This window comes from Pleurodeles waltl, chromosome 6 (assembly GCF_031143425.1).
Source record: "Pleurodeles waltl isolate 20211129_DDA chromosome 6, aPleWal1.hap1.20221129, whole genome shotgun sequence".
In the NCBI taxonomy this organism is placed as follows: Eukaryota; Metazoa; Chordata; class Amphibia; order Caudata; family Salamandridae; genus Pleurodeles; species Pleurodeles waltl.
The window spans coordinates 537168202-537191422 of NC_090445.1; the positions used below are offsets into that span (position 1 = coordinate 537168202).

General features: G+C 47.1%; 1 protein-coding gene across 1 annotated transcript in view; it reads left to right on the forward strand.

Annotated features, from left to right (window-relative positions):
- LRIG2 (leucine rich repeats and immunoglobulin like domains 2) overlaps positions 1-23221 on the forward strand; it is a 166489-nt gene that overhangs the window by 67205 nt on the left and 76063 nt on the right. Inside the window, exons 9-10 of the mRNA XM_069238690.1 lie at positions 11967-12047; positions 16351-16422. Of these exons, the coding sequence (XP_069094791.1) occupies positions 11967-12047; positions 16351-16422 (153 nt within the window). The remainder of the gene's footprint in view (positions 1-11966; positions 12048-16350; positions 16423-23221) is intronic.

The following is a 23221-nucleotide window of genomic DNA, read 5'->3' on the forward strand; positions in this document are numbered from 1 at the left end:
GGGGCAATAGTACTTGTTTTGCTAATCTATGTTCCCCCAAGTCTCCCGATAAAAATGGTACCTCACTTGTGTGGGTAGGCCTAGCGCCCGCGACAGGATATGCCCCAAAACACAACGTGGACATATCACAGAAAACAGAGCTGTTTTTAGCAAAGTGACTACCTGTAGATTTTGGCCTGTAGCTCAGCCGCCACCTAGGGAAACCTACCAAACCTGTACATTTCTGAAAACTAGAGACCTAGGGGAATCCAAGGAGGGGTGACTGGCGGGGCTCGGACCTGGTTCTGTTACCCAGAATCCTTTGCAAACCTCAAAAATTGGCTAAAAAAACACATGTTCCTCACATTTCTGTGGCAGAAAGTTCTGGAATCTGAGAGGAGCCACAAATTTCCTTCCACCCAGCGTTCCCCCACGTCTCCCGATAAAAATGATACCTCACTTGCGTGGGTAGGCCTAGCGCCCGCGACAGGATATGCCCCAAAACACAACGTGGACATATCACAGAAAACAGAGCTGTTTTTAGCAAAGTGACTACCTGTAGATTTTGGCCTGTAGCTCAGCCGCCACCTAGGGAAACCTACCAAACCTGTACATTTCTGAAAACTAGAGACCTAGGGGAATCCAAGGAGGGGTGACTGGCGGGGCTCGGACCTGGTTCTGTTACCCAGAATCCTTTGCAAACCTCAAAAATTGGCTAAAAAAACACATGTTCCTCACATTTCTGTGGCAGAAAGTTCTGGAATCTGAGAGGAGCCACAAATTTCCTTCCACCCAGCGTTCCCCCACGTCTCCCGATAAAAATGATACCTCACTTGCGTGGGTAGGCCTAGCGCCCGCGACAGGATATGCCCCAAAACACAACGTGGACATATCACAGAAAACAGAGCTGTTTTTAGCAAAGTGACTACCTGTAGATTTTGGCCTCTAGCTCAGCCGCCACCTAGGGAAACCTACCAAACCTGTACATTTCTGAAAACTAGAGACCTAGGGGAATCCAAGGAGGGGTGACTGGCGGGGCTCGGACCTGGTTCTGTTACCCAGAATCCTTTGCAAACCTCAAAAATTGGCTAAAAAAACACATGTTCCTCACATTTCTGTGGCAGAAATTTCTGGAATCTGAGAGGAGCCACAAATTTCCTTCCACCCAGCGTTCCCCCACGTCTCCCGATAAAAATGATACCTCACTTGTGTGGGTGGGCCAGGTGCCTCCAACAGAATAAGGCCCAAAACTTGTAGAGATACAGGGGATAGCACTGCGAGTTTATAAGGACATATTTTTTTATACATCTTTAGACTGACTCTGCTTTGGGGACCCACATACGTGAGGTGTCATTTTATTTGGGAGACTGAGGGGAACACTGGGGAGTAGGAATTTTGTGCTGGAGTGGTGATCGTACGAAGAAAAGTCAGGAAAATATGCTTTTTTTAAGCACATTTTGAGGTTAACAGAGGAGTCTGGGTAAGAAAATGTTGGGGGATCCACGCAAGCCACTCCTCCCTAGACTCCTTGGGGTGTCTAGTTTTAAAAAATGTCTGGGTTTGGTAGGTTTCTCTAGATGAAGGCCGCACACAGGACCAAAAACATAGGTGCCCTCTCCCCCCCCAAACACAGGTAGTTTTGTAATATATCGTTTTGATGTGCCCACATACGTCCGTGATGTGCCAAACACTAAATTTTTTAAAAGAAACACACTTAGGTTATGTGAAAAAGACCCCTCACCCACCAACCAAGTTGGTGGCATGCTTCATCATCGGGGTCCCACCTGAGGCACCTAGCGTGTCATAGGTGTGCTGCGACGCCTGATTACAGCGGAGCAGGTTTGGTCATTTTTACCACACATACTGGTTGGATTTGGCACGAGGGTGAGTGATGGTTCAGTGGATCAAATTTTACTAACAAGAGCTTTCACAAAAATGAAAAGCACTGTTAGTAACTGAAAGGCAAAAAACTGAACCAATGACTCCCAGCTCGTGAGCTGTAAAGCCGCGACAAGGCACCAACCGCTTTACAGTCCATTCACACAACTTTCATACATGACACACACAAGGCCATTCACACCGCCAGCCACGGGCCCAGCACATTACAACACTCACATCGACAGACAGCGCCACTCAAGGGCCCATCACTTACATACGCCCACATGCCTGATACAACAATCACACCAGCTGATGGGAGTGTGTGGACTGGTGTTTGGCTGGCAGTGTGTTGCAGTAGCCAACATCAAGTCAATATGTACAGTCTCAGCCAAGCCCCACTCCACACACAATGGCATCATATATATATATTTTTTTTAAACAGAGGAACCCCTAACTAAGTAGAAAGAATTACAAAACAACAAACACAAAAGCTCTAACTAAGAACATGACAGAAATGCTAACCATGAAACTAAACACATGAAAATACAAACCAGACATGAGTTTACACTCATGGTTGTTCCCAGAAATTCTTCTGGGTGTGGTAATTCTTAAAACAAGCACTGACACACAGCCCAGGCTTTGAAGGACAATCTGGGCAGTACATTCGAGACTCCCTCCGGATACCTCTTCGAAAACACACTCTACATTTCTTAGCTGGAAAGTCTTTTTTGGGTGTGGGAGGAATGTGCTCAGCAAAGTGGCGATCTTTCAATCTAGCCACATCCTCCACCACTGCTTCTCTAGGAACTCTGGCCTGTTCCACCACAATAAGGCTCTCTATCACTGACTCCTGAAATTTCACAAATGTCATCTTTGAGTCTGGAGACCTATCCCTAAACACAATAAAAGCATTGAAGGTTGCTAAGTGGAAGAGGTGAAGTGCTAACTTCTTATACCAAACATAAGACTTACGAATAGCAGTATAAGGTTCCAACCTCTGGTCAACTCTATCTACACCTCCCATGTGCTTATTATAATCTAAAATGCACACAGGTTTGCGCACTTCAGCAACCTGGCCCCAAACAGTCACAGGGGAAGTACTCTCATCATGGATGGTACTTAGCATGTAGACATCCCTCTTGTCTGAAAATTTCAAAGCTAGCAGCTCCTCGTTCCGCAAGGCACAGCACTGTCCCCTCTCAAGTTTTTTACAGACAAGCTCCCTTGGATAGCCTTTCCGGTTAGAACGGATTGTGCCACAAGCAACTGTGTCCACTCTAAACAATTCCTTGAACAACTGCACACCAGTGTAGAAGTTGTCTACATACAAATGGTGACCTTTGTTGAACAGTCGTCTACCAAGATCCCACACAATTTTCTCAGTAACTCCAAAAGTGGGAGGACAACCAGGGGGGTCAATATTGGAATCCCTACCAGTGTACACACGGAAACTATACACATATCCTGTCCTACTTTCAGACAGCATATACAATTTAATTCCATATCGTGCCCTTTTGCTAGGAATGTACTGCCTAAAAACCAAACGACCCTTGAAGAGGACCAAAGACTCGTCCACACTTAACTCTTTGCCTGGAACATAGACCTCCGAAAACCGATCTACAAAATGATCAAGGACAGGCCTAATCTTAAAAAGACGGTCAGAATCTGGGTGATCTCGTGGCAAGGCTAATGCATTGTCAACAAAATGCAGCATCCTAAGAAGAAGCAAATACCGATTACGACTCATGGTAGCTGGAAATATAGCTGTTGCCATCAAGGGACTAGTAGACCAATAAGAAGCCAGTGACGGCTTCCTTATCAACCCCATCAAAAAAGTCAAACCCAAAAACTTTTTTATCTCCTCCAAATTTGTGGGAATCCACTGGGCAGCTCTAGAGTGTGGCCTAAGTCTAGCAGCGTTGTCCCTCAAATGCTGCTCCGCATACAAATTAGTCTGCTCAACAATCTCTTCCAAAAACACATCATCCATGAATAACTCAAAGAAATTGATAGGCATAAAGTTCTCTGTATTGGCGTTACACCCCGGGAGACCAGTAAAGGCAGGCAATCCTGGCTGCTCCATGTTTGGGGCAACCCAGACATCAGGTCTTATAACGGGAAACCTTTCAGCCCCAGGTTGCTGCACTATTGGCACATCAATGTCCTCCTCTAAAACAGAACCTTCATCTGCACTGAGAGTGGCTTCATCATCAGAAGATTCCCCTCCAACAGAAACATCACTGCCAGAATCTCTGACTTCCTCCTCTGCCTCAGATGCAGAGTCCGTCTCATAGTCATGATCAGACTGTGACTCAAAAAGCATACCAACCACCTGCTGAGCGGTCATCCTGCGGCTAGCCATGATCTCTCCTGCTAAAATTAACTGGACAAATTCACCACCAACAACCAGCACTGTGTAAGACAAGTAACAAAGTGTAGCTTTGTTAGTAAGAGTTACAAACTCAAAAACTATACCGCTCACTTGCCTGAAAAAGCTTGATTCATCAGCAACTACACAGCAATCACCAATGATATCCCACTAAAAAGAAAGAAAGGCAAATTAGAAATAAGACAAAACAAATATCATTGTGCACAAACCTAAGGACAATTTCACACACAATCCTGCATTTAGTACACCCCCTACAAACATGTCATTCATGCATGGCAACAATACTCCTTTGGAGTAAATTGTTTTTACTTACCTAAAACATGCAACTGTGCAAACTGCAGGTCAACCACCGCCAAAACCGCAAGGAGCCACAGCAAATAAAGCAAAAGCTTTGAACTAGAACAAATTTTTTTTTTATCACAAATGCAAAGACTTCTTCAGTTGACAAACACCCCACCATCAAACATTTTAGAAATTGGTGCCTAAGTGGATTCTGTCATAGCGGCAGATGGGCCTACTAAAAAAATAGGCCTGCCTGCCCCAAGGAAGCCAGAAAATACCTTTAGTACTGTGTCCCCATGGAGAGCGACCCTTGCCAAAGGGGACAGCCCTCAAACAAAAAAAAACAAAAAAAACACACACAACACTATCCCTGGTGCCTAAGTGGCTTCTGCCCCCTTGGGGGCAGGTGGGCCTAAGAAAATAGGCCCATCTGCCCCCAGGGGGTGTAGAAATGGCCAACAGGTCAATGCCCCCCTTGGGGGGGCGCCCCGTGACCAAGGGGACGCCCCCCCACAAAAATAAACAAATAAAAAAAAATCCCTGGCGTTCTAGTGGTTTCTGCCCCCCTTGGGGGCAGATCAGCCTAAAAATAATAGGCTGATCTGTCTCCAAGGGGTGCAGAAATGGCCTGGGTACATGTGCCCCCAAAGTGCGGGGCGACCCTTGCCCAAGCCCCCCCCCATCCACTAACACACACACACACACACACACACACTATCCCTGGTGTCTACGTGGCTTCTGCCCCCATTGGGGGCAGGTGGGTCTAGAAAAATAGGCCCATCTGCCCCCAGGGGGGGCAGAAATGTCCAACAGGTCAATGCCCCCCACAAAAATAAACACATAAAAAAAAATCCCTGGCGTTCTAGTGGTTTCTGCCCCCCTTGGGGGCAGATCAGCCTAAAAATAATAGGCTGATCTGTCTCCAAGGGGTGCAGAAATGGCCTGGGTACATGTGCCCCCAAAGTGGGGGGCGACCCTTGCCCAAGCCCCCCCCCCATCCACTAACACACACACACACACACACACACACACTATCCCTGGTGTCTACGTGGCTTCTGCCCCCCTTGGGGGCAGGTGGGTCTAGAAAAATAGGCCCATCTGCCCCCAGGGGGGGCAGAAATGGGCAACAGGTCAATGCCCCCCTTGGGGGGGCGCCCCGTGCCCAAGGGGACACCCCCCCACAAAAATAAACACATAAAAAAAAATCCCTGGCGTTCTAGTGGTTTCTGCCCCCCTTGGGGGCAGATCAGCCTAAAAATAATAGGCTGATCTGTCTCCAAGGGGTGCAGAAATGGCCTGGGTACATGTGCCCCCAAAGTGGGGGGCGACCCTTGCCCAAGCCCCCCCCCCCCCCATCCACTAACACACACACACACACACACACTATCCCTGGTGTCTACGTGGCTTCTGCCCCCCTTGGGAGCAGGTGGGTCTAGAAAAATAGGCCCATCTGCCCCCAGGGGGGGCAGAAATGGCCAACAGGTCAATGCCCCCCTTGGGGGGGCGCCCCGTGCCCAAGGGGACGCCCCCCCACAAAAATAAACACATAAAAAAAAATCCCTGGCGTTCTAGTGGTTTCTGCCCCCCTTGGGGGCAGATCAGCCTAAAAATAATAGGCTGATCTGTCTCCAAGGGGTGCAGAAATGGCCTGGGTACATGTGCCCCCAAAGTGGGGGGCGACCCTTGCCCAAGCCCCCCCCCATCCACTAACACACACACACACACTATCCCTGGTGTCTACGTGGCTTCTGCCCCCCTTGGGGGCAGGTGGGTCTAGAAAAATAGGCCCATCTGCCCCCAGGGGGGGCAGAAATGGCCAACAGGTCAATGCCCCCCTTGGGGGGGCGCCTCGTGCCCAAGGGGACGCCCCCCCACAAAAATAAACACATAAAAAAACATCCCTGGCGTTCTAGTGGTTTCTGCCCCCCTTGGGGCAGATCAACCTAAAAATAATAGGCTGATCTGCCCTCAAGGGGGGCAGAAATGGCCCTAAAAGACATGCCCCCCAAAGGGGAGCGACCCTTGCCCAAGGGGGCGCCCCCCATCCACTACACACACAATCCCTGGTGCCTAAGTGGCTTCTGCCCCCCTTGGGGGCAGATGGACCTAAAAAAAATAGGCCGATCTGCCCCCAAGGGGGGCAGAAATGGCCAACAGTTCTCTGCCCCCTTGGGGGGGGCGCCCCTTGCCCAAGGGGGCACCCCCTCCCAACATACCTGCACAGAAAATATAAATCCCTGGTGATCCAGTGGTTTCTGCCCCCCTTGGGGGCAGATCCGCCTAAAAAGTAGGCCAATCTGCCCCCAAAGGGGGCAGAAATGGCCGTAACTAATTGCCCCCACAAGGGGAGCGACCCTTGCCCAAGGGGCCGCTCCCCGCCAGCAAGAAACACGAGCAAACAACAAAAAAAACAAATCCCTGGTGTCTAGTGGGCATTCCTGCTGCCCGATCGCAATGCGATCGGGCAGCAGGAATGCTCAAAGAGACACCGGGGGAAAGGAAAAGCCTTTCCTTTCCCCCGGTGCCTCTTTAGCCCAAACCCCCCACCCACCGGGAAGAGGAACTCACCTCTTTCCTCGTCGCCGCACAGGAAGCAAATGGCTTCCTGTGCGGCGAAATCCCCATAATGAAGTCAGCGCGCGATCGCGCGCTGACGTCATTATGGGGGGGTGGGGGGGGGTGGGGGGTCGGGGGTGGAAGGGGAAGGGCTTCCCCTTCCATCCCTGACTTTGGGGGGGTGGGGGGAAGCACACAGAGGGAGCGAGAGCGCTCCCTCTGGGCTGTGTGCCGAGGACGTAGTGGTTACGTCCTCGGCACAGCAGCACTGTGCCGCAGGACGTAACCACTACGTCTGCGGCACAGAAGGGGTTAACACACAAAAGAAAAGAAACTATATAGCATATCAGAATCACAAACGTCCGATCTCCCTCCAAGGGGCGGCACAAAGCAAAGGCAAGAAATTGGCACCCTAGAGGGAGCAATCCTTACCCCAGCCAAACGCGACTTCATACACCATACTCCATCCACACATCGCCAACCAGAAGCCAGTCCACATATACTGGCAGCACAATCCCCAGTTCAAACACACCATTAGCTGAACGCTAGTTCTCACACACTGCCAGCCAAATGCCATTACACACATAGCCAACCAAACAGCAGTACATGCAGACCGTCAGGCAAACTTCAGGTCACACCCACACAGAACCTTAAACTTATTCCCTGGTGTCTAGTGGTTTTCTGCCGCCTCCCCCTGAACTTGGGGGCAGATCTGCCTAAAAATACGGCCGATCTGCTCCCCACGGGGACAGAAAACTCCTAAAATATTGCATTCTTTAAGGGGGGCTGACCCTTGCCCAAGGGTTCACTTCCCGATGTGCAAGCAAGTTAATCCCCAGAGGCTAGTGGTTTTCTGCCCCCTTGCGAGCAGATCAGCCTACAATTGTGGCTGATCTCCCTCCAAGGAGGAGGGAAAAGGCCAAAATAGGGCAGGGGCCACTTCCTAAGGCCAAGATAAGGTTGGGTGGCAGGGAGCAGACTCCCACATCGATGAGCATCCCCTGGTAACACTCAGCCTCCATTTTGTGTGCTCAGGGCTGCAGCACCATTGTCTCAGTGTCTATTAAATGTTATGCACTACCCTCAGAAGACAAGTCGACCTGCTCTGGATCAGACCTAAATGATGGCTAAAGGTTGGTATCACTGCTTGCACAGGGGGAGTGTAAAGAAATGGCTCCCTCTTGCAGTTACCCCCCACTTTTTGCCTGATACTGATGCTGACTTGACTGAGAAGTGTGCTGGGACCCTGCTAACCAGGCCCCAGCATCAGTGTTCTTTCACCTAAAATGTACCATTGTTTCCACAATTGGCACACCCTGGCATCCAGATAAGTCCCTTGTAACTGGTACCTCTGGTACCAAGGGCCCTGATGCCAGGGAAGGTCTCTAAGGGCTGCAGCATGTATTATGCCACCCTAGAGACCCCTCACTCAGCACAGACACACTGCTTACAAGCCTGTGTGTGCTAGTGAGAACAAAATGAGTAAGTCGACATGGCACTCCCCTCAGGGTGCCATGCCAGCCTCTCACTGCCTATGCAGTATAGGTAAGACACCCCTCTAGCAGGCCTTACAGCCCCAAGGCAGGGTGCACTATACCATAGGTGAGGGTACCAGTGCATGAGCACTGTACCCCTACAGTGTCTAAGCAAAACCTTAGACATTGTAAGTGCAGGGTAGCCATAAGAGTATATGGTCTGGGAGTCTGTTTTACACAAACTCCACAGCACCATAATGGCTACACTGAAAACTGGGAAGTTTGGTATCAAACTTCTCAGCACAATAAATGCACACTGATGCCAGTGTACATTTTATTGTAAAATATACCACAGAGGGCACCTTAGAGGTGCCCCCTGAAACTTAACCAACTATCTGTGTAGGCTGACTGGTTCCAGCAGCCTGCCACACTAGAGACATGTTGCTGGCCCCATGGGGAGAGTGCCTTTGTCACTCTGAGGCCAGTAACAAAGCCTGCACTGGGTGGAGATGCTAACACCTCCCCCAGGCAGGAGCTGTAACACCTGGCGGTGAGCCTCAAAGGCTCACCCCTTTGTCACAGCCCAGCAGGGCACTCCAGCTTAGTGGAGTTGCCCGCCCCCTCCGGCCACGGCCCCCACTTTTGGCGGCAAGGCTGGAGGGAACAAAGAAAGCAACAAGGAGGAGTCACTGGCCAGTCAGGACAGCCCCTAAGGTGTCCTGAGCTGAGGTGACTCTAACTTTTAGAAATCCTCCATCTTGCAGATGGAGGATTCCCCCAATAGGGTTAGGATTGTGACCCCCTCCCCTTGGGAGGAGGCACAAAGAGGGTGTACCCACCCTCAGGGCTAGTAGCCATTGGCTACTAACCCCCCAGACCTAAACACGCCCTTAAATTTAGTATTTAAGGGCTACCCTGAACCCTAGAAAATTAGATTCCTGCAACAACAAGAAGAAGGACTGCCCAGCTGAAAACCCCTGCAGAGGAAGACCAGAAGACAACAACTGCCTTGGCTCCAGAAACTCACCGGCCTGTCTCCTGCCTTCCAAAGAACTCTGCTCCAGCGACGCCTTCCAAAGGGACCAGCGACCTCTGAATCCTCTGAGGACTGCCCTGCTTCGACGACGACAAGAAACTCCCGAGGACAGCGGACCTGCTCCAAAAAGACAGCAACTTTGTCTCAAGAAGCAGCTTTAAAGAACCCTGCAACTCCCCGCAAGAAGCGTGAGACTTGCAACACTGCACCCGGCGACCCCGACTCGGCTGGTGGAGAACCAACACCTCAGGGAGGACCCCCGGACTACTCTACGACTGTGAGTACCAAAACCTGTCCCCCCTGAGCCCCCACAGCGCCGCCTGCAGAGGGAATCCCGAGGCTTCCCCTGACCGCGACTCTCTGAAACCTAAGTCCCGACGCCTGGAAAAGACCCTGCACCCGCAGCCCCCAGGACCTGAAGGACTGGACTTTCACTGCAGAAGTGACCCCCAGGAGTCCCTCTCCCTTGCCCAAGTGGAGGTTTCCCCGAGGAAGCCCCCCCTTGCCTGCCTGCAGCGCTGAAGAGATCCCTTGATCTCTCATAGACTAACATTGAAAACCCGACGCTTGTTTCTACACTGCACCCGGCCGCCCCCGCGCTGCTGAGGGTGAAATTTCTGTGTGGGCTTGTGTCCCCCCCGGTGCCCTACAAAACCCCCCTGGTCTGCCCTCCGAAGACGCGGGTACTTACCTGCAAGCAGACCGGAACCGGGGCACCCCCTTCTCTCCATTCTAGCCTATGCGTTTTGGGCACCACTTTGAACTCTGCACCTGACCGGCCCTGAGCTGCTGGTGTGGTAACTTTGGGGTTGCTCTGAACCCCCAACGGTGGGCTACCTTGGACCAAGAACTGAACCCTGTAAGTGTCTTACTTACCTGGTAAAACTAACAAAAACTTACCTCCCCTAGGAACTGTGTAAATTGCACTAAGTGTCCACTTTTAAAACGGCTATTTGTGAATAACTTGAAAAGTATACATGCAATTGAAATGATTCAAAGTTCCTAATGTACTTACCTGCAATACCTTTCAAACAAGATATTACATGTTAAATTTGAACCTGTGGTTCTTAAAATAAACTAAGAAAAGATATTTTTCTATAACAAAACCTATTGGCTGGATTTGTCTCTGAGTGTGTGTACCTCATTTATTGTCTATGTGTATGTACAACAAATGCTTAACACTACTCCTTGGATAAGCCTACTGCTCGACCACACTACCACAAAATAGAGCATTAGTATTATCTATTTTTACCACTATTTTACCTCTAAGGGGAACCCTTGGACTCTGTGCATGCTATTCCTTACTTTGAAATAGCACATACAGAGCCAACTTCCTACAGGGAGCCAGTGGAAAGGTATTCCCAAACTAAGGTTAAAAAAATAATAGCAGTTCTTGCTTACTGTCTGCAAGCAGGCCTCGAGCGTAGGCAACAGAGCAGAAGTTCAAATGAAGAAAAAGCTCTTCAGTCATACTGCCATGTTTGGTACCTGGTTATAGAATTCCAATAAAGTATTAATTTATGAAAGATACAGTGCTGGGAAATAATCACACGCACGTACACGCACGTACACACACGTACACACGTACACACGTACACACGTACACACTTACACACTTACACACACACTTACACACTTACACACTTACACACTTACACACACACTTACACACTTACACACACACACACTTACTTAGACACACACACACTTACACACACACACACAATTACACACACACACACACACACACACTTACTTTACGGCACGCTATTTCATGTTGGTGCAGGTGTGAGGATTGGACCATGTCCTCTCATAAAACAAACAGTTGCAAGCAACTTTACCACCGCACTCCACTAGTGGTGAAGGATGGTGACTTATTTTTGAGTGTAATAAAGTAAAAAAGAGAGAGAATTTTCTCCTGGAGTGCGGTGGTAAAGTTGCTTGCAACTGTTCGTTTGTGTATATATATATATATATATATATATATATATATATATATATATATATACACACACACACATAATATAGTATACCAGCGTTGGTATTTTTAATTAAATGTAACTCACATAGTCTGCTCGGTCTATCAAGTTTCAAATGAGCCCTGCTTTGAGAGGGAGTCACTGCTGACCCAGGGGGTACCAGTGTAAAGATAAGCGTAAATTAATGTAAAAATGTTTTATTAGGGTACTGTTTAAAGACATGTCATGTTTATGTTATTACTGAGGATTCCCAGCTTGATGTGGCGAATATGGAGAAAGGATTGAAAATGCATGATAGAAATTTACAGTTTTGTAACTTTTTTTTTTTACTTGAAACTGCTCTTCTCGCCATGCAGTGAATTGATAAGCTCAATATTGTGTTCTTGTTACAGGGATTTAAGGAACAATGCAATTTCATGGGCCATAGAAGATTCAAATGAAGCGTTTGCTGGGCTCCAGAAACTCAACACTTTGTACGTATTTCATGGCATTCAAGGCATTTAGGAATTCAGGCTTTTTGATGAGATTTAGGGATCTGATAGAGACTTCTTGTTGCAGATTACTTACCTTTGAATTCTCTCCAGGCTTTGGGCTGGATCTGGAAGAGTTTTGTGAGAAGTGCCCGTGTACGCCAGTAGGTGGTGACAATCGACTCTGCGTCTGTTGACGGCGGCGTCCGCGCTGGATATGATGTTGCAGGTCCTATACAGGCACCACCCAGGCGTGCCGCTGACAGTTCTTTTTTTTTTTCAGTGCCAGCCAGCACTGATCCGCACAGAGCTTACCCCTCAGTAAAGTTTTGATTGGTCTTTTTCGACTTTTTGTGAAGCCTATTTTGAATTCAGAATTTTCTCTGGGTGTGTAAGAATGCCTTCCGGGAGGTGGAGTGACCCCTGCCCAACTCAGAGTTTTATGATGTCATGCTCCTCATTTTTGGGCAGTCTGATCTTGCTGGGGTGCCTTTGTGCCCTGCAGGTTTGGAGGAGGCCCCTTCTGACTCTCACCCGTGCCAAACGGTTCCCGGAGATCCAGTCCTGGATCCAGACCTGCGCTGGTTGTACCACCTCGACCTTCCCTGGCATCGGTCCTGACACTGCTGATGTCGTCCACACCCACCAGAGGCGCTATACCTATTGTAATCCCCGACGTGTATCCGGTGAGCCTGCACAAGGCACTGGTTCCGTTGCTAGCAGGAGCTTTGCCTCCTTGCTCAGATCCTGAGCGCCCTATTTCTCTGGGCTAGGCCTTGTGGATGAGGTGGGGGGGGGGGGAGCAGTGGACTGGACACTTCTCCAGATAATGGCAGGCTTTCTCCCCCTACCATGGCTGGAAGTGATGGCAGTGGTGGCAGCACACCTTTGGTGGGTCGGGGTACCAGTTTTCCCCCACAACGATGTCTCGCTTATGAAGTTGGCATTAACGTGCCAAAGTCACACACCTGATTACTTCTCCATTCTGGACACAGTTTGTTTTTTGTGCCTTTTCCCCAGGAAAGAGAGTCCAGGTCACTCAGGCTATGATCCTGATCTCTCTGTCTCGGTCCTGGAGTTTAATGAGTTTGACTCTGAGGCTGCTGGTACTGATGATCTCCTGCATGCTGCTGATAGAGCATGGCAGGTGGCATATGCGGGATCTGCAGTTCCAGGGGACCAACATCAAGGGGGCCTTTCTGACCACATTCAGATTTCCGAGGAGACTGCAAAAGATCTGTAGTGGTGTTTGCTGGTCTGCCAGAGTCTTCAGAGCTAACAGTGGTGACTTGTGCTTTGTGAGTGGTAGTGGCCATCTAGGATAGAAGGATATCAGAGCTATCTGGTCTCTGGCCGAGTCCAGGCTCCACATCCGACTTCTGGACCTGAGGGCCTTGCAGTTTGCAATGAAAGCCTTCCTTCCGTCTATCAAGGGAAGGCTGGTACAGGTAGCTGCTTGTGGACAAAACCACTGCCATGTGGGACTGCAACGAAAAGGGTAGGGTCATGGATCCTGTGCCAGGAGGCCTTGTGCCTCTGGAAGTGACAAGACCACCAAGGAATTTTTCTGGCGGTGACCCACCTGCCAGGTTCATTGAATGCCAGAGCGGATGAGCTCAGCCAGCCGTGCCTAGCAGATCACAAATGGCAGATATACTCAGAGGTGTCTCTTTTGCAAATGGGGAGATCCTTGGCTCAGTCGGTTTACCAGTGCCAGGAATGTGCAGTGTCAGCACTTTTGCGCACTGAATATTCCAAGGTGTCTTTTGCTATGAGATGCGTTCCACCTAGGGTGACTTGTGGCCCCCATATGGCTTTCCACCAATACCACTTCTGCCTTGTGTTCTCAAGAAGATGAGGACAGACCAGGTCCAAGTCCTCCTAGTGACTCCGGATTAGACACAGAGACTATGGTATTCACTTGTTCTTAGCTTAAGCAAATGTCCTCTGAACATGCTGTCCATCCAAGAGGACCTGTTCTTGCAGCAAGATACAGATTTCCTCACCCGGCCCCTCACATTTTTCTCATAATGTTTGGAGATTGGGTGGCTACAGCTGAACACCCTCCTCTGCAGGTGGTTGATGTCAGCTTGGCAACCAAGCACCCCTCAACAGAACCTGTATATACCCCTGTTGTTTGGACACATTTGTGGCTTGGTGTGGCACAATCCTAATTGACCCACTCCATTCCAACTTATGTGATGTTCTGTTTGTTGTTCTTCTTGCTTGGCAAGGCTGTGCTCTGGTCACATTTAAGCGTTATTGTTCAACCCTCTTCTGAAGATTGCCAGATCAGCCCTCGTTGTTTAAGTCCCCTGTTGTGATCCGATTTTTGAAAGAGCTTCAACATGTGCTTCTCTCTTCTTCCTTTATCATTCCACAATGGGACCTTAATCTAGTCCTGACTTGTCTGATGTGCTCCCTGTTCATGCTGCTTTACAGCGGTCCTTTACAGCTCCTTACTATCAAGACTTTGTCAGTCCACCATAAACTACCTTCTTCCCAGGAAAACCAATCTCTGGACACATGCATCATTTGTACCAAAAGTTGTGACACCATTCTACTTTAGTCTGCCGGCGTTCTGTGCTCCACCTCCTCCCACAAAGGTGAGGTAAAAGCTATATTGCTTGAATCCCAAAAGAGCTCTGTTTACACATTTATCATACCAAATAGCACTGGGTGGTTGATGCAGAAAAGAACCATCTTCCACAGGATTATGCTCTGTGTTTGGGTCTGCTAGGCACTTGTTCAAAAGAAGCCTCCATTAGGACTTTGTGGTCATTCTACTAAGGACACAGCTGCTGCTACTGCTGCATTAGAATGCCGAGTTCCTGTCCTAGATATATGGCAGACAGTTATGTCGGCCTCCCTTCATACGTTCACAAACCACTATTATCAAGACAGTCCAGCTCGCCAAGAGGTGCATTTTGCCCACTTGGCCCTTCAGAACTTCCTGGTTTGAGCCCATTCACAGACCCACCTCCAAATAGATACTGTTTTGTTATCTATTCCGTGAGGAATATGCAGCTAAAAGTCTCCAGCAGAAGAACAGCTTATCTTTGTTGACGCTTTTTTTGGTGGAGACTCTATCAAGCCGCAGTTTCCTTATCATCTATTCTCTTCTCCCGTTCTGTGATTGGACTCTCTCCATCAGTAAAATCCCAATTCAAGGAATCTGCACTGTCTTGTCTGCTAATTTGCTTTTTGGGGTCTATATCTGGCGGCGCGGATAGTCTTAAAAGCATCTCACACCAGTGCGTGGGAGCGGTGCCTATATAAACCTGCATGTCATTTCCGGACAGGAACTGCGTCATTGTGGAGTCACAAGGAGCCACCTTCCGATATGCAGAGGCACTGCTGTAAAAGTTTCCAGATCTATCTAATCTGACTACTGGGAAATATTCAAAAGATGAGGAATCCGTGACTAGGTAGGGTCTCTACCACAAAGATTGTAACCAAAGGTAAAAAACTTGTTCTTTTCATAATTACCTCATTCTTTTTACATTTCATGTCAGCAGAGCCACACGTGGCACAGAGCATGTTCTCATAGTTTTCATGGGGGTGTGTATTAATTTACTTAAGATTAATAGGATAGCACATTTTGTAGTTCATACTAGCCTCACACTGAAACCAGGTTAAATTTGTCCTATGTTGCTCCCTGTAGTTGGATTTTAACTCTGCAAGAAGATTAAAGCGGGTTCCTCCCATAGCCTTGTACATCTTTCGACTACAATTCCAGATTTTGTCGGGTGTGCTCTGGTGTTATTGACATCACATAACACAACTTTGGTATGGGGGTTTTGAAGCTTGAAGAGAGCTTCAGGTGGCTTAATCTTCCTTTCACGTTTTATTTAAGAGGATTATTTGTTGATCAAAGTGCTCTACAACTATATATGCTTGTTTAGTAAGCTACATTGCCCAATTGCATCTTAATAGAACCAATAGAAACCCAGATGTATTTTCTTTTACAACCTGCTTTGTCCCCTCCCACCCGCATAGTGACTCCAGACCCATTCCTTAGTTCCACTCCCAACCACATTTTTTTTTTTTTGCTTCAAAGCTTGCTGCACCTCTCATGAATTGCAGCAATTCAGAGTTTAAGCTTTCTTCGTTTTTTTACTTCATGATGTAGTCCAATAAATTATTGGTCGATATGACTAAAATAGATTTAAAGGTCAGTAAACCGAGATCCATGCATTCAGTGTTTTTTTTTTTTTTTTTGCTTTTTAAGTGAATTTTTATTGGCAAATGTGAAGTGGAATGTTTAATGTTGATCATAAGTTCATTTGCTCGGTTTGTGTTTCAGAATCTTACAAGGAAACAAGATAAAGACTATTACCAAGAAAGCATTTACTGGCCTTGAGTCACTTAAGCACCTGTAAGTATAGTGTTCATGTGTTCAGTCAAAACGTTTCCTTTCTTTTTTTTATATCAGATTTATCCAGATTGATTTCCCATTAATAGATTTTTTTGGTTGCTAGCCCAATAAACAGGCTCACTTTTTGTTATTACAGTATGGCATATGTTTTTAACGAGCTGTGCACCAAGTCCATAAATTATTGAAAGAGAATTCTCAATAATTTATGGACTTTGTGCACAGCTCGTTAAAAACATATGCCATACTGTAATAACAAAAAGTGAGCCTGGTTAAACAGAATTCTCGGAATGATTGCATTTTGACTGATCGAATGTGCACGTCAGAGGAAATGTGTAACTAATTGGCGGCGTGTAGGAGCTCACGTCATACTCCGCGGCTGAAACACCGGCTCGGAAGGACGTGGGCTTGCAGGCAGACGTGTTAATGCCGGCGCAGTCCCGCTACAACACAGAAAAAAGACAGTTCAGATACCTGCTCCCCCAGCTGCTCACCGCTTGCCGTGTTTGACGTTTCTTTGGAGGAATTTCCCCTCTGGCTTAGCTGGCTGTCAAGGGATTTCGTCTGCAGTCCTGAAGAGGCCTGAGACTGCATGGTCGGAGTTTTCTTCTCTCAGGAAAAGAGGACTGGAAATGGAGGTGAGGGGGGCTATAGCAGGCATGACTTCTCCCTACTGAGGAAGCTTTTCCCTCTCTTTCTTAAATTGGACATGGAATAGGCTACTTGGCTGTGAGCCTTGTTTGGTGTTGGTGTAGTACATTTTTGCACTAGAAAAGTGGCTGGTTGGAAGGAAGCGCTAATTGGTACGAGGCTGGTATCCTTTTTTGCTTCTCTTTTTCCAAAGCCTGTTGCGCTGGTGGGGAGAGGAAGGGGCCAGCAGGGCGAGTGTAAGGCAAAGGAGCAGGGCCGTATAATGCCCCGTTCTCTGCACTATCTACAGGGGAAAGGATGCCCTGCTTCTAGGGCTCCTGAAGCTGCCCGCACTGCTAAACCAAAGCGCCCAGCCACACTCAACAATCACCTCGACATGGATTTGTCTTCTAATATTGTTCCTCCACCAACTGTCGTATTACCTTCTAGCGACACTTCTCCTCACAGCTTACCGCCCTCTATGACTAGCTTGCAAAACACTGGCAGAGGCTAGGAGCTCGGACTTGGATTCAGATTTAAGTTCAGAATCAATGAATAAGGGTAGCCTGCTTCTGAATCAATCAGCCTTAAGCTGTAGCGTCAAAGCCACTTTCAGTCGGGCTCTGGCTATGGGCGCAGGCTCCAAAATGCTCTAACCTCTGTTCTCTGGCCTAGTGAAGGGTCAAAAGGGCGACGCTCCCGCACTGACTACTAACTCAGCCTCTGCTCCTCTAGCTAACAGCTCTCTACTCGATCTCTCTCGCGAGTCCTGCGAGTCAGTTGCTGCATCAGGGATAAGCGCTACAGGTGGGCGCCCCCGAACCCTCCCCCCGTTAATGGAACTTCTGAATCGGTCCAGGATCAGCTGAACTCTCAAATGGGCTTGTTTTCTCATGCACCTAGAGTCAAGGCAAGCTCCGATATTCTTTCGGAAAATCTGCTTCTTCAGATCTTGTCTAAGTTAAAAGCCTTGAAAATCTCACAAAATGAGGCAAATCAGAAGATGGAATCACAACTCAATTTAATTTCGAGTAATATACAGCAACTTAACTCACGCATCAAGAAGATTGAACAGCGAATATCCGACCTGGAGGATGCCCGCGTCTCTGAGGAACCATCAGTGGCGAAATGTCAAGCTGATTTGTTAGACTTATAGATCCGGCTAGACGATCCTGGGAATCGCTCACGCAGATCAAACTTGAGATTTACGGGAATTCCTGAAGGGCGTGAAAACGGACAGACTGTCACAAACTTAATCACGGACCTTATTCTGCAGCATGTTCTCTCTGAGCCAGGCGATAAACATTTGGATCTTACGATCATGCAGGCCCATCAGGTTCCAGCAGTACAGTCACCCCAAGCAAAGTATCCTCGAACTATCCTCGTGAAGTTTAGTGATTTTTGGGTCAAGGAACGTAGGTAGTAGTAAAATACATCAGGTTCCTGGCGATTACGCCTTTAAACTTTTTTCAGTTATGTCTGTGGCGGCTGCACATCAAAGGAGAGAATTGAAAGGGATGATTCCGGCTTTCCAAAAAGCTGATGCTCCGGCAGGACTTGTACAGCAATCCAAACTTAGTGTTTTATCAGGGACATTCTAATTTAATTCATACAGTTGATGCTGCTAAGACTTTTTTGCACTCAATTCAGAAGCAGTCGGGGCAGAGGGTGGGGAAACGGGGGGGAGATGATTAATAGAGGGGGATAGGAGGGTGGACTTGACACTGGTAGGGGAATTGCTCCTTCAGAAAAGTGGGTTTCATAGAGTAAAAATCAAATGCGTCTTTACGGTACTTACACTACAGTCCTTTCCGAGTCTATGGTGAAGGGCGCCATGTCAAGGCACCTGATTAAAGGATGGGGTTGCGGGGTGGGGGGTGGCCACGGATGGCTCAGGCGGGAGGGCCCCAGGCTCTGGCCACCCAAGGGTGGGGGTGTGGGTTGGGGTTGGGTGTCGGAAGGGTTGGTAAGGGGCGCAGGATCCTGGTTTTCCACACTAAATAGTATCTATGTGCATTTCACAATGGAGAAGGTTATAGAGGGGGTGATGTTAATTGGACTAGGTTTAGATCAGGTATTTTCTTGACAATGTTCTTGACAACTCAATGGCAAGCTTGAATCGTTCACTCAGAATAGTTTCCTGGAATGACAATGGGTTAAATAATTGGAGGAAAAGGTCTGCAATCGAAGAATAGTTAGCTGCCCTAAATCCTTTGGTTATTCTTTTACAGGAAACTCATATTCCAGTAAAAAAAAAATTGCGGGCTTCCACATGTTTAAAGAAATGACTGATTTCAAGATGGTTGCCTCAGCAGCCCATAGAGGCGTTGTGGTCTTTCTAGCTCGAGGTCTCAATGCACGGCCGCTTCACTTTTTCTGTGATTCCGAAGGACGATGGTGTTGGGTGCACTGTTTAATTGCTGAAGAAAGATTTGTTTTAGTTAGTTTTTATGCACCCTTGTTAGATGATCCTGCTCCCTATGCAGGTATGTTCCAGTCCCTTTTGCAATTATCAGGTAAGATTATTATTGGAGGGGATTTAAAAAAAATTTCAGGATCCAATTTTGGATACCACTGTTAGGGGCAAGAAACAAAATAAGCCTAGAGTTGCCAAAATCTTTAAAGACTATATCAAAGTGTTGATTCTTTGTGATCCTTGGAGAATGAATGTCCCGCCATGAGAGAGTGTGTACGTGTATCTCAACCCGGTTCAAAAGTGCTTCTCGCATTGATTTTTTTTCTGATATCTAAAACAGTGGTTCCCAACCTGTGGTCCGGGGACCCCTGGGGGTCCGCGAGGCCTTCTCAGTGGGTCCGCGAGAGCCTAGAAAATTAAAAAACATTAACAAATATTGACAAATTAGGTCCCCAGCTTCCAGTAATGACTCAGGCAGGGGTCCCTGGATTCCCATGATGATTCAGTGGGGGTCCCTGGGTTCCATTAATGTTAAAGTGGGGGTCCACAGAAATCAAAAGGTTGGGAACCACTGATTCAAAACATTGCACTTTAAGGCTCAGTCAGTGCGGCACTCTGGCTTATCTGACCATGCCTCCCTGGTGCTAGAAGTGTCTCTTTATTCAGAAGTCCCCAAGTTTCAGTCTAAAAGGTGGGTGTTCAGTCAGCAGGTTCTTCAAGACGAGGGATGGGTCCAGATCTCTAAGAATAAAATTAGTGAATTTTTCAAACGCAATCGGGGATCTTCAACTCCGGCCATAATTTGGGATTCGTTTAAGGCCTTCTTCAGGGGCTTGGTAATCGCCAAGGAGGCAGCAGATAAATTTTCTCAGAGACAACAAACCAGGGGCCTGGAAGAGGCAGTGCAAAGGCTTATCTACATGCTCCCTCTGAAAATAATAGACAGTCTTTTGAATTAGCTAAAAAGGCATTGGCCGACAATTTTCTTAAGAAGGTTGATATAGGATTCCAGACTTATAAACAAAAGGTATATGAGGAGAGTAATTTTACAGGCAAATTTTGGCATGGCAGGCTAGGGATCGAATTGTTGGTAATATCATACGTGCCCTGAGATGCCCTATCACTGGGGTTAGACATACTGACCCCAGAGTTGTGGACAAAATTATGCTAGAGCATTATAGGCAAATTTACAGCCATGCTCTGGATATTGACCCTGGGTCAATTAAGGAATTCTTGGGGCAACTGGATATTTCTAGTCTTACAGAAGAGGACAGCGATGTTCTAATACAGCCGTTTATGAAGCCAGAACTCCTTGAGGTTGTCAAGAACCTCCCTACAGGGAAGGCTTGTGGACCTGATGGCTTTCCGGCAGAATTTTATAGAACTTTCTTTAAGATATTAATTGATGATTTTCTCTCTTTGATTAATGGCCTACTTAGGGGCGAACAGATACCCAATTCTTGGCACTCGGGGAATGTGGTCAGTTTGCCCAAACCGAATAAGGACAGAAAAGATCCTAACGCCTATCGTCCAATCTCTTTGCTAAATACAGTTTATAAAATTATTACGAAACTCTTGGCTAATAGGCTCAATGGGGTTGTTAACAAACTGGTGCATCCCGATCAAAACGGGTTCATAGCTGGTCGGCAAGTTGCAACTAATACGCATTTGTTGGCCGAGGCTCTTGACTATTTTGCCTCTAATAGGACTTCTGCCATCGTTTATTAGATGCGGCAAAAGCATTTGATTTGGTTGTATGGGATACACTCTTCACAGTATTGGCTAGCTATAAGGTGCCCTCTCAGGTCTCTGGACTAATTCAAAGGTTGTATTCAAACTCTGAAGATAATATTATTAATTCCGTGTGTGTTGGTCAACTTCAAGTACAACAAGAGACTCTGCAGGATTGGCCTTTATCTCCTATACTTTTTGCTCTTTTCATTGAGCGTTTAGCCAGTAAAATTAGACAAAATAGTCAGATTCAACCCCTTTTAAAATCAATGGGAAAGATTAAACTCTACGCTGACGATATTATTATGTTTTTGTATGAAGAACGAACTACGCAGGCAGCGGCTTTTAGTGTTTTTGCTGAATTTGAGCAAATTGGTGGCTACAAGATTAATATGAGCAAGACCGATATTATTCTGTGTGGCACCTCTTCTATTAATCTGTTCCCCCAATTAAGACACTGTGTGAATACTAGGTCAAAGAGATACCTTGGGGTTTATTTTTCAGCCGTTATAGGAGACCTGTATGACCTTAATTACGCTCTGCTGCTCACGAAAAATCAGGCTTTACTTGCCCGAGTCTCTCCCCCTTTCTATACTATGTTGAATTGCATTAATTAAAATGTCAGTTTTACCATTATTTAATTTTCTGTTCTCGGCCATCCCGTGTGTTTTAACACAAAACCTTTAAAAAAAAAAAAAAAACCTTGAGTCTGTTTCGTCCTTTTATTTGACAAAATCAGAAGGCTCGAGTCGCATTAAGCACATTCTATGGGGATAAAGAAAAGGGGGGGTTAGCTTTGCCCGATTTTTAAAGACTATTACTTTGCCTTTTTTTGCATTATCTCACTATTTTTAAAGCAGAACAATTTGTAGGTTCGACATTCTCTAATGACGTTCGTGAGTTAATATGTAGGGAGCACGACATTCGGAATCCAGCACTTTTGCCGAAATCTAAAAAAAAAAGTTTGTTTTAAGATTCTTAAATGGCTCTTTAAGAGAAGTCAGATTTTTGTCAGAAAATATTCAATTCTAAATCTGCATTTCAACACCCGCCTTACACAGTTCATGTTACGCTCTGGTGCTTAGCTCAATGCAGACTGGAGGTGGGGGCATGCAGGATTTAGCAAAATCGGGGATTTTCGTATCAATGACAATTGGGAAACTCCCTTAAATATCCAGATGGTTGTCAAAAATGACTTTCTTTTGGTGGGATCCTATAATACTCTGTTAAACAGTCTAAAGGATATGGATATCAATTTAATCATTAATGTCCAGGCGTTAGTCTCAGAATTGGTGGATCCTCCTGGAATAAGGAGCGCCGGATCCTGGAGAAGGCTATTGATGGACAGGGATAAGGTCGATCTGTAGGCAAAGGCAAAAAAAATGGGCTCGTCAGGAGGACTTTGATCCCTCAAGTGAGTGCTGGGAGAGAATTAATCATCTAAATTTCTCAGTTCTCAAGGGCGCGAATTGACATCAAATGATATTTTTCAGTAAATGGCTATATCATCGGACTCCGCAAGCCTTATCCCGTGTGGTGCCCAGCTGTTCTGATCTCTGTTTTCGCTGTAAGGTAGTAGGTGTGGCGGGTTGGATACATGTGATTGGGACTTGTCAATGTATACAGGACTACTGGGAGGGAATATTCAAGATGTTAACAACTATGGCCCAGGTTACTATAACTCCCAATATCCGGTTGTTGTGCCTAGGCTTTGACCCCGAAGCAAGGCTCCCTTCCAGGTGGGAGAAACTCGTTTTTATCGCCACTGTGGTTGCCAGATCTCTCTTGTTAAGAAACTGGCGCTCTGAGTTATCTCCCACTCCTCAAGAATGGGGGAGCAAAATGGTGCTAATCAGAAATCAGGAAATGAGATATGCTAGTAGAATAGGAAGTGGTTAAAAAAAAGTCTTGATTTGGGGCGAATTCTTTTTAGACAACTGTGGAGAAATCTGTTCTTGAGTCACTGTAAAGAAATGGCTCCCTGTTGCAGTTACCCCCCACTTTTTGCCTGATACTGATGCTGAC